The 12117-nt window shown below is 50.0% G+C and overlaps 1 protein-coding gene across 2 annotated transcripts; it reads left to right on the top strand.

Annotated features, from left to right (window-relative positions):
* Window positions 1-79: 79 nt before the first annotated feature.
* C11H3orf18 (chromosome 11 C3orf18 homolog) lies at window positions 80-10673 on the top strand. Of its 2 annotated transcripts, none has more exons than XM_036391021.2 (5): window positions 80-163; window positions 3481-3877; window positions 5212-5237; window positions 6707-6836; window positions 8096-10673. In XM_036391021.2, the coding sequence occupies exons 2-5, from the start codon at window positions 3644-3646 to the stop codon at window positions 8174-8176; spliced, it is 471 nt and encodes a 156-aa protein (XP_036246914.1). In that variant the 5' UTR covers window positions 80-163; window positions 3481-3643; the 3' UTR covers window positions 8177-10673. The 2 variants fall into 2 exon arrangements, 1 of the variants encoding a protein (XP_036246914.1); XR_008508570.1 differs by lacking the exon at window positions 80-163 and having other exon boundaries at window positions 8096-9278; window positions 10202-10673.
* The last annotated feature ends 1444 nt before the right edge of the window (window positions 10674-12117 follow it).

The raw sequence follows: 12117 nt of genomic DNA on the forward strand, positions 1-12117 counted from the left end.
CAATGGCCTGGGGCGGCGTGCGGTGGGGCGGGGCCAGCGGCGGTGGGCGCGGAGCCGAGCGGCGCGGCGCGGCCCGGCCCGGCCCTCGCGGCCCCGGGCCCGGCCCCCGGCGGCCGCTCCGCCCGCGCCCCGGGGGGACCGGACGCCTCGGCGGCAGCGCGCAGTAAGTGCCGGCCCGGCCGCCCCGGCGCGGGGGGCGCTTCCAGGGACGGGCGGGATGGGCTGGGCCGGGCCGCGCCGCGGGGGTGTCCGGCTGCGCCGTCCCGTCCCTCCCGCGGGCACTTCGGGGCTGCCGCGGCCTCTCGGGGTCCGGTCCCGGCCGTATCTCGGGCAGGCCCGGCGGAGCGGGGAGCCGGCTGTGAGTCCGCGGCTGAGCCCGCGCTGCCTGGGCATCGGGAAGGGCCCCGTAACCCGTTATCCGCCCGGAAACTTCTCGGGATGGGGAAGGAGGGACTTCCCGCAGGGATGGAGTGCCGGCAGCGATGCAGTGCGCACGGGGCCAGGGCGGTCGCTGCCGATCCGGTGCTGTGTCAGAGCGGGGTCACAGGAGGGTGACATTGCTGGGGACGGTCCCCGCGCCTGGGCCAGGGTGTGACGGGACCGTGCCCTTCTCGGACAGGGTGACGGTGACAGCCGGGGAGCTCCGGGGCAGTGCGCACACACGGTCGGGGCTTCCCCGCTGCCCTGGAGCCTGGTCAGCTCTGGAGAAGCGGTGGGGGAAGCCAAAAGTTCACCCACGGGGAAGCCACGTCCCGTTGCCAGCAGCAACACAGTGCCGCTTGTATTGCTGAGTTACCACAGATACTTCATCTTGGTGAAGTAATGAAGAAACTATACTTGTTATTATTCTTCATGCAGAAACCCTCTGACCCATCTTCATCCCAGTGACACAAATCTCTGTTCTTGTCACACCCAAAATGAAACAGCAGCACAGAGATTAAAACCAATACTTCAGAAAAGGCGCAAGGTGGGGCCCAGAACAATTTTCTTCAACTCAGAAGTAAGCAGCACCTATCAGAGATCAGTTTGGAAATGCTGGCTTGGGAGAGAAACAAACGTGTTCTCCTTATTTGCAGACCCAGCAGAGCCCAGCACAGAGCACTCCTGGCTGTGCAAGGAGCTCTCTTGGTGCAGGCAGTGGAACAATGCCAGCTGGCAGCAGCTGAGGATCTGGTTCCTCTTCTGTTCTATTTGTGCATGGACTGTGCTGGAACCTGCCAGTGATAGGTAGTAGCTGTCCCTGGCCCTACAGCTGCCATCAGAGGCTTGGAGTGTGCCCAGCCTGCAGATCAAACTTCTAGCACCAGGATGACAACTGGGAAAGGAGGGTGGTGGGGAAAGATGATCCTCCCCAGCTCTGCTGTGTAAGCTGTGGGCCCTGGGCCATCCTTGCACTCAGCCTCTCTGTCTGTCTGTCTGCAGCCTGGACCAGGAGGAGCTGGGGAGCAGAAACAGCCCTATCTGAACCTGGGAGTGGTTGTGTAAGCCAGGTCAGAAACCTTTGACACAGGACTGCTTTTAGAAGTAGGTCTGTGGGCACAGGAATCCTTTAGCATGAGCAGGATGACAAGAGCAAGAAAAAGAGCCTCCATTCTTCCTCAACCAGATTTCAGCTGGCTTATTTCAATCCAGCCCTTTTAGTTTTTTAGAACTGACACCACATTCAGCTGAAGAACTAACCAATTTTGTTTCCAAAATTTAGGAGCTGTTCAAGATCTAGAGCCACACTCTGCAAAGCCCTTGGGCCTGCTTCACTCCTTTCATTTAGGCTCTTTTTCCACTATTTCCTTGGCAGTGGCTTTTTAAAAAATGGGTATTATCATTATGGAAAGTTTCCCTGAATAGCACAAATTGATGGATTCTGCCTGAGCAGCTGCTCGATCTGCTCAATAATTCCTTCCCTTTCCCTGCTGGGCTGTGACTGCTGCTGCTGCTGTTGTTATGACACTGATTTCAAATTTGCCATCTTTGTGCCCAAGTGTGCACTGCACCTGAGCTGTGCTGTGGTCAGGAGTGGCTGGAGAAGTCCAAGTGCCTGTGGTTTAAGCAGAGTGCAGGGCTTGATGGTCAGTGAAGGGCACAATCCCCTTCAGCTGCAATGACTTGTGGCCCAGCACAATGTTAGGAGGGACCAGACCAGAACTGTTATTATTCACATTTCTCTAGAAACTCCAGGGAGTTGACAGTGTCTTCCAGACACTTCAGAATTCCCCTTTGCTTCACAAAGTTGTTTCCAGGGGACTGAGACAGACCCTGCATGAGTGGCAAAGCATTTACCTGCTCAGGGAGCTGCAGGACAAGTGGAGGTGACTGCTCCAGCTGCTGACTGAGCACAGCACAGGCCGGTGCTGCTTGCCTGGGGTGGTTTCCTGCTCCAGCTGTTAGTGGCAGATGTTGATCATGCTGCTTGCTGCAGTTGTGGACAGCAGTAAGGCACCACAGTGTGGGAACTGCACAGTAACCTTGCCTGGAATGGAACAGAGTGGAGCAGAACAATGGCTCGTTTCTCTTTGCAGGCACATCTTTTTCTATTCAGAGCTCACTAACCCCTCTGTCCCAGCTGCATTCCAGCCCAGAGATGCAATGTCTGCTAAATTGCAGGGAAATTACCAGAGAACTGCTACAGAAGTTCTCAGGTCAGCTCAGCTCCAGAGGTAGCTGCGTTTTCAGGGAAGCAACTGATGATCTAAAGTTACATACAGTGTTTTTATAAACAAAGTGTGCAAATACTTCCCATAGGCTCATCCCATGGTGTTTTGCAACTCTTGATCATTTGCACAATAGAAGCATGAAGCAATTAAAGCCTTTCATGTTCTCAGCATGAACAGATCTATCAAATTTCACAACTCCAATCCAAAATTGGACTAATTTTAAAATTAATATTGATAATTGCCAGTGCATGACTAATCTTGAGTGGGTGCTTTCATGAGGGATTGAGAAATACTTGGTGTCTTTAGATGGAGGACTGATGCAACCCACCCTTTCCAGAGCAGTGGGATGAGCAGCAGTGGGACAGTGCACACAACAGGGAACTCCTAGTTTGGATTCAATAAACATTCTGAGATATGGATGCCTCACAGCTGAGTGTCATTTCATTGGGTATATTCCCACTGATAAGGGCATCAATACAACTTTTCAAAAATTAAAAGCAAGAGACAGAAGCAGGAAGATGCTCTATCCTGGGACAGATAGAGACCACCTGGTTCAGCCTGGGGCTTCCAGAGACAAGGGTTCTGAGGTTGTCCCCACACAGATCTCCAAGTGACTGCAAGGAGGCAGAGCTGGAGTAGTGATGGGAGAGTTATCACCAACTCCAAGTGAATCAGGCATGACTTTGGGGGCTCTCAGTAAGCTTAAAAAACATTTTTCTTATTTTGAGCAGGCATTCAAAAACTGTGCTGGTGAATTGGGGAACTGTGGGAAAGGTTGTGCCTGTCTCCAAGAGCTCTGCACTGCTCATTTGTTCTCATTCTGTCCTAGGCCAAGTCCAGTGTGGTTCCTACCCTGAGGAAAACTCATCAGTGGTGATATGCTGCAGGAGAGGTCTCACGTGGGGCCCTCGATTGGAAGGGCAGCTCTGCACTCCTGTAGCTGATGGGAGAGGACAACAGCTCGGTAACAGGAGCTACCAAGAGCTGGCAGGATGAGTTACAGCTCACCCTCTGTGCATGACTTGCATCACAGCACCCCCAGCACGGCCAGGCCAGACCCAGGGACAGCTCTGGATGTGACTGTACCACAAACAGCCACCATAAGCCCTGAGACTGCCAGTTTCAATAGCACCAAAATCCCAGACATGGCCAGCACGGGACCTGGCATGAGCACCATGCTGCTTTCCTTTGGGATCATTACTGTGATTGGCTTGGCTGTAGCAATGGTAAGAGAGCCCAGCTAAACATTCCTGTCTCTTGAGGGTGGAGGGTGGCTAGAGGTTCTAGGACTGATTTACACTGAATAATTTATTTGAATTCTATTACTGTTTCACCCAGAACTGCTGGGAACTGATAGTTCCAGAGAGTCCTTTCTTTTTTAAGGCCTCTATCAAGTGCTCCAGTATTTCTGCAGTCTCCCTGAGGTCTGATCCAAATGGGATGCTCAGCAGGCCTAGGAGCAGCCATATGTAACAGTATTTGTTTTTAATAGCAATAGGAAATTCAATTAAAAGGGAAAAAAGCAGATTCTGTTCTGACTTGTTACCTGGAACAGCTGCATTGATTTAAACCTTCTCTTGGGCCCCACAAGAAAGTTTATCCATATTAACTTTTCAAGCAGACTGTTGAAACCATGTAAGTCCCCCCTGTGGACATGGGGTAATTCTTTTTGAATTAAAGTGGCCTGAATCCATCTTAGCAAGACTCACCCTGGACTGCATTTCCAAGGTTCTGCCTGCTAGGTATCAGTCCTTGAGGGTTTGGTGTGTCACTAACCTTGCCATTAATGCTGTGGGCAGAAGCTTTCAGGTACCCCGATTCTGGGCAGGCAGTGCAAGGGCTGCAGCTCTCCTTTTATGTAACCAGATCATTTCCCTGCCAACAGAGAACAGAAGGTAGCAGCAAGCTCCCATCCCTTGTGCAAGGAAGGGCTTCACTAATACAGCCATCAGAGGAGCCTACTGCAAAATTTCATTGCAGGCCCCCGGAGGAATTTTTCCAAAAGCCCCTAAGAAAACCTGGAAACAGTCAAAAGTTCCCAAGAGCAGCATCCAGCGTCCGTAGTTCTCAGAACAAGGCTGTGGAGGCCCAAAGCCTCCCTTTCTTCCCTGCAGAGGCTGACAGAGGCAAGTCCCTGAGCATGCCCTCCCTCTTTGCTTCTTCCCTTTCTACTGGGGAGGGGGTAGCAGCACTTCTGTGCTGTAGGAAATCTGCACATGAAAATCACAAAGGAAGCATTTTCATCCACTCTTAAATTGCCATATATGTCCTGCAGCCACAGAAATGTGCTGAGCTACACCTGGTAATACACCTAATACTCCTACTCCTACTAACACACCTAATAACAGGCCACTGAGCACTTAGTGTCAGACATGATGTGCTGCCAAGCTCACAGTGATGCATATGAAATGTCATTTTCCTTGTCACTTCTCCCTTCCCCCACTTTGGTGCACAGTGCACCAACCTTCTCTACCTCTTTCCTGTGTGCCCAAAATTCCTCTTCTCAGCTATTCCCCATCCTACTGGGACTGCTGTAATGATGCTTCTTTTTCTCCTTCAGGTTCTGTATATCAGGAAGAGGAAGAGGTAAGTAAGATCTGTTATTGGCTGAAGGGAACTCAGTGCTTCAAAATGCAGAGTGAGCTCAGGAGGAGATGGGGAGAGTGCAAGTGATGGCTGTGGGAGAACATTGTGTGACTGAGGCTGGCACACTGACTCCTGGGACTGGGCATCCCTCTGACACCAGAGTGTCAAAGACTCCTCCACAGCTTGGAAGGAGAATAAGGCTGAGCAGGAGGAGGTCAGGGATCCTACAAACTCATCACACTTCACCTATGAGATGCATCGAAACAGAGGAGAGGGTTATGGCTGTATAAAGAAGCTGGGAACTCCATCATGACAGGTGTAGATCTCAGGTTTCAGCCATTCCCAGATTGCTGTTTTCTAGCAGCCCAGGCAGTGACAGCAACTGACAGCAGCACAGTGCAGAGATGCAGCTTCAGCCCAGGAGTTAATGTCTTAATTTCCTTGCTAAGCTCCTGGCTGAAAATAGAGAGGAGAGCAGCACACAGGGACAATCACATCTTGGTTCTTCTGTGTCACAGCAGGGACTCTGGTGAAGATCCATAAGCTGTGGTACCTCCTCCCTCCCCCACTCCTTGGGGCAGATCTGGCCATGCACAGACTTCCAGAAAGTGCTGTTGCCCACTGTAAAATTTCCTAGCCCAGCCCCAAAGCCCAGGTCTGGGTGCTGCTGCAGGAGCAGTGCTTGGCCTGTGAAAGTAGCACTGCTGGAGATAATGGTTGTGCTGGTAAGCTCATAGAGAAGCAGGGGAAGAATGTGTCATCCTAACACTTGCCAAAATAGATACTTGTGGTGACACTGCCAGTAACTGCTTGTGTGTTTCCTTCTACTTCAAAACTCAGCTATAGCCAAAGGCAGGACTCAGTGTTCTCCCAGGAGCCACCCCATCCATCACCCAGCTCTGAGGAGACCCTTTGAGTAATAATTCATAGCTCTGTCTCTTGGAGCAATGATACAAGAGTAGGAACAGTGTCCACAGGCATCAGCTCCCTGTGAGAATCTCTCTCTTTCCTATTTTCTATTTATTGTTCATTATTTCTGTTTAATTTTATGTACTTCAGCCCCAGAGTTAAAGTACTCTCAGGCCACTGGAGCTTGAAGTGCAGTGTGGGCAGAGGGACAGGGGGAAAAGTCACAATGTGCCAAGCCAGTATGTTCCACTGTTTCTTTTTGTCCCTCCACATAAAGCCTAATCTTTTAAGGTCTGCAAGAACTTAAATCCCGATTCCTCTGTGTGTAAATGCCTGCCAACATAGATTAGTGATGGCAGTTAATCCTTGTAACTGCACTCTGGGTGCCTTGCACTCCTGCCAGCTGTGTGTAGTAGGTTCTTAGCCTCATCCAGCAAGAGCCACAGGAGCAGAATCCCTGTGCAGCAGGAGAAGCAGGCTGCAGAAAGCCTCAGCAGTGGGGTGGGGAAGCAGCCTGAGCTCTGTCCTTCTCAGCCAACCCTCTCCCTCCCCCTGGGCAGGTTGGAGAAGCTGCGGCACCAGCTCATGCCCATGTACAACTTTGATCCCACCGAGGAACAGGATGAGCTGGAGCAGGAGCTGCTGGAACACGGGCGAGATGCAGCTTCTTCCCAGGCATCACACAGCAAGGTAGGCAGCAACCACCCCAGGCTCACTGCAGCACTGCTCCCTGCACTGCTTTCCAACAGGGCCAGGGAGATTTTGTAGGGCTGCAGGGTAGGGAAGATCTCAGGAGGACTTCCCCATCTCTGCCAGCCCTGGAGGTAGAGGCCTGAGTGTTTTGGAGTGCTTAGGGTAGACTGAGGAGTCAGGCAGTGTTTGACAGGAGGCTCTCTCCTGCCCACTGTAACAAGAGGTAGGAGATATTTGAAAGAAGGGCTTCTCACCACTGTTTGGGTCCAGCTTCACAGTGTTGTCTGTTCCCTTTGTCACCACCACTACTACACAAAAAGCCTTTTTAAAAGAGCCAGCAGGATGGTTGGAACAGGTGTCCCTTACCCAGTGACACAGCCTGTCCTTGGAGCAGACATACCTTTCCTTTCATGCATTCCTTTCCAGCTGCTCTCTGTTACCCATGTCATCCCCTGCTTTTCCTGTCCAGGAGCAGGAGTTCTCCCAAACGGTTCTCAGTTTCCACACACTTTATACCTTCAGAAAATCTGTAGCAAGCTTGGTGTAGGCAGAAAAGGAAAGAGGAAATAATAAATACAAGTGTAATTATAAAATACTTACCTTGAGACATTCTTAACATGCTGAAGAGCTCAAATTTCACACTGGAATATGAAAGATAACCAACATGAAATATACTAGTTTGGAAAGCAGGAAATGTGGTCTATAAAAGCAAAGAATCTTATTCTCTGAGTAGCACATACTAGAACAACATCAGATCCCTCTATTAATTTACATGGGGGCTTACCTGGAGGTAGTAGAGGGGGGGAAATTTTAAGGCCAGAGTTAACCTCAGCCCAGTAAAACCAGAATCATCCTCTCCCGGGACAGACTGGCCAGCAGGATGCCTCAGGTCCCTCTTGCTAATGCTTGGGAAATACAAGAGTTTAAAGATTCAATATAAAAAGAGAGGGAGAGTCTAAAACAACAGCTCAAGTTCAGGCAAATGCACATTTCCAGGCCTCCTTGATATCTCAAGCTTTTCATGCTGCCTTGTATATATAAATAGTGAGACCCAGTAATCCAATGACGTGGGGATTTTAAACTGGCATGGATGTGCTGACTAACTCTCCAGGCTGTTGTATTTTCCTGTCACAGCCTTGTTAACGCCTCGTTAGCCGGGCAGCCGCCCCTGGGAGGGGTGAATGGCTCCCCTGGGAGGGTGAATGCCGCTCCAAGGTGCAGCCCCGAGGGCTCTGAGCTCTCATGCTCCCCTGCAGGTGCTGCTGCCGAGCCAGGGAGCCCTGCAGAGACCGAGCCGCCTGGTGTTCACTGACGTGGCCAACGCCATCAATGCATGACCGGGCCCTGACCTGCCCCGGGATCCTGCTGACAACGAGGAGGATGAAACCAACAAAGCAGTGACTTCCCTCAAGCATGGCTGATCCACTGAGCCCAGCTGGTCACCTGTTGGTTTGTGTTACACATGGGCACAGGAAGTGCCACCACTCTGGGAAATAAACCCTTTGTGAGGGCAGTGGTGATTTTCTGGTGTGTGTGTTACCATTAAAACCTCCTGAGCTCCAGTTTCTGGGCTGGCACTGCTTGACACCACCTACCAAGCTTTGAGCTTAGGAACAGTGCCTGCTTTGTGTAGATTAACCTGTCAGAGCACAGAGCTGTGCTCGCTGGGTCAGGGAAGGAGAGAGGGGCACATCTCAGAGAACTACTGCACTGGCTTTGTGTGCCCAGGCCCCAAGGAAAGTGCTGGATGAGCCTCTCTGTGCAGTGACCACAGCTCTGGCCAGTGCTGGGGACTGGTGGCAAAGCCTCTTTGAGCCAGGAGAGCTGCCTGCCCCAGCTAAGGGGTGACCTGGGGCACAGCAAGGAGAACACAACCAAGGGATTATCCTCTCCCGGGCCTGTGGCTGCTGGTAAATGTGCACCAGGGAGGTGTTGTAGCATGGGAATTCACTGGCTTGAAAAAGTGAAACAGTGAAGATCTGGCTGATAGCATCTTAACTGAGGAAGTGGCTGAATATCCCAAATTAGAGCTACTCTATAGACAGAGGGGATTTCCCACAGCTAGAGCCAGGGCCTATCACTATCTGGCTATGTGAGCCCTGCTGCTGAGCTAGGAATAAGAGTGCTTGGGCCACAAAGAGGAGTTAAGCAGAACTAGGGTTCCAATACCATTTCTCCCTTCCTGCTTTGGCTCAGGGAAGTTTCTACAGTGCAGAGCGTTATCCAGGAAAAAACATTAAGCTTTGAAATACTTTCTTTTAAAAAAGGAAAAACATGTATTGGCTCAACAACAACCCAGTGTTTGCCCCCAGAGATGACTAACAGCTGGTTTGTACTTCCTTACCTGCCAGGACCTGCAGTCAGAGCCTTCTCTTCTTCCTGCTGAAGGGAACACAGAGCTTTGCCTTAGCCTCTGCTCGAGTTACCTGCTAGGAACAGGTAGGTGGGACTAGACAGGTAAGCCAGGGGTTTCCCTGTAGCCCTGAAGCATCTCTGCCTGTGCATCCTTCAGGGCTGCAGGAGGAATAGAGTGCCAAGGGGTCTCTGGCCACCTTGGCACGTGGCAGAGCAGTGTGGGGGTCTGTTGGCTGAAAGCCTTTTGGTGAGCACTGGCCCCAAGTGCTGCAGAGCAGCCAGGGAGCAGCATCAGTGCCCAGCTGTGCCCTGATCACCTCCTGATCTTTGTGTGGTTACAGGCATTGTCAATCAGATTTTATTCCATCCACAGCACCAGTTAAAAGGGAATCAGGGCAAGCCAAAATTTGAATGCAGATCTAAAGCTTTATGCAAGGAGTTGTTTCAGAGTGGCAATTCAGGTACCATGTGCTTTGTTGCAAGTTTGGACCTGCCAGTTAGTTTTTGTTCTTCCCCTGTGTGATTGTTTTTCCCATATTCATTAAATGCAGACTCTTTCCTGGGCCTGTGCCCCTGACCCCTGCAGGGTACAGCTCCTTACCAGCCTTCCCTCTTCCAGCTTCCCTCAGGGCAGCTTTGCAGGGCTAAATTGCTTTAGTTTTTCAGTATCCAGCTGTCTTTTTAGAACTAGGGATTTCTGGGGGTATTTTAGGGGTTGGGATGTGAAAAACAGCCCAGTCCTCATTGCCAGGAGATGTGGCAGGAGGCACTCCCAGGCTGCTGCTGTTTGCCCCCGGGGATGCTGCTGGAAGGAAGGTGCATGGGTACAAACACTCAGTGTAATGCAGATTAGGTCCTTAGCGTTTGGAGTCCGTCTGTGGCTATTCCCAGCCATCAGCCTAGAGACAAATACCTCCCAACACAGACACACACTTGCCAGCTCCTGCAAGTGCTCACTGAGAGCAGCCACAGCTGATTTCTCCCTTCCTGCCTGTCCCCCCTTCCAGGCTCTGCAGCAGCACAGGGAAGCACGTGGCAGTACGGGTGACCAGCTGTCTTAAATTGCAGCATTTTCCCCAGAACTCTTAGGACTGGAATTTGAATGGTTGTTTTAAAGTCAACAAAAAGCAAGTGTGAGCTGAGCTGTTTCCTCAATGCCTCAGCCCAGTGTGTGCCCTTCTCCCAGTTCTGTGTGCTGCAGTGCAACAACAAACACACCTACACAGGACTTGTCTTGAACCTCTCTCCCTGTGATGGTAGGCTTTGTCCTGTGATGACTGCCCTTAAGAGTAAAGAAGTACAGATAATAAGACTAAAAGAATATTATGGGTAATTGCTGGGCTCATATTCTTTTAGTTCCATAGCGCCTCCTCTCACAGTTCTTGGATGTATAATTTAGCAGAAGCATTATGATGTAATTTAATTCAAGTGTTTCTGTGTTTTAATGCATTGAAATATAATTAAACTATTTACATGAAAGTCTAGTGTGATTGTCTTTTTCCCCTGTCATTTGCAATTTCCCACAGGAACTGCTGGAGTGTTACCCCAGTATCTGCTGGTAATTTGTGTGCAGTGAATTCCCCTGCTCTTTCAAAAACTGAACTTAATGTGAAAAACTTGGAAAGGGAAGCTCTGTGGGGGTCAAAGTTTAGTGTTCTACAGCACAGAAACTCATATCCCTTCAGAAAGGCTTGCTGGAGAAGGCAGGAAGGCAGGAGCTTCCAGCTGCCAGTCCTGGGCATCCAGAGCCCAAAAAGAAATCCCAACTTACCCTTAAGATGAATTCCTGTACAAACCAGGGGTTCATCAGCTCACCTGCAGCTCTGCCCACACCGAGGGGAACAACATGATGACATTGCTGATAGATTTCAGATTTGCTCCTGCCTCATCTGGCCCACAGCCCCAAAGCTTGGGACTAGTTAGGAAAGCTGTCAGATGAACTCAAGAGGCAGTGCACAGGCAGAGAATTAATTGTATTTAAAGCTAAATAGCTGTATAGCCCACAGAACCATGTGGGGGAGAAACAGACTTGACTGTGGAGACTTCTGGGTGTACATGTGAAGCAGAACTGGCTTGTGTTCCAATCAAGCCTCCAAGACACACAAAAGGATGGAATTAGGCCCCCACATTTGGGCTTAGGAGGCTGATTTTCTCCATGTGTGATTCCTCATGCTTATTATTTCTTGTTTTCACATCCATCTGGGGCTGCTCCTGAACGACCAAATTTCTGTTTATAATCCCCAGAAGTCCAGGTCAAGAGACACTCACCTTATCCAGCCATGTGTGTGCTGAAGGTGCTGCACAAGGAGGAGGCAAAGCAGGAGCCTGAGGGGCATTTGTTTAAGACCTTTATTTAACATACTCCAAGGCTAATTTGCAAGTTGCCAACACTCTCTATGCCTTCACCAAAACCATTTATGGGAAACTTCCAAACTTTGCTAGACAACAAACCTCAGTCACTTCCTGTGGTTTAACCAACTGTAATGACCTCTTATTTTTGGCCAAGTCAGACCAAAACTGCCTGAGCTTAAAAACACTTGACATGCACTTGCTTAGAGGTAGCTTTGTCTACAGAGAAAAGGTAATTAACTAATTGGGAAATAAAAACATTTATCATTTCAAAAAAGACAATCCAAGTGATCCAGCGTGAAATCCCAGCTCCCTGAAGATGTCTGGAATTCTGTCCACCTTTCATAGGCATTAACTTCCATTTTAATGGAAACTGAAGTTATGAACTGGGGTTTCAACTACACACAGAAGAGCTGCTAAAAGAGTGGAATTCTGTTCTCCTCCAGCACTCGCATTCTTATGGAAACAAGTTCTGGGGTTTTTCAGCAGACTGGTAAGAGGCAGCAAAGACTAAAAAAAAAAAAAAAATTAAAATCTAATTTTAAGAAGTACTTTGCATGCACTTCCCAGAGGA

Source organism: Molothrus ater, chromosome 11 (genome assembly GCF_012460135.2).
Source record: "Molothrus ater isolate BHLD 08-10-18 breed brown headed cowbird chromosome 11, BPBGC_Mater_1.1, whole genome shotgun sequence".
Classification (NCBI taxonomy): domain Eukaryota; kingdom Metazoa; phylum Chordata; class Aves; order Passeriformes; family Icteridae; genus Molothrus; species Molothrus ater.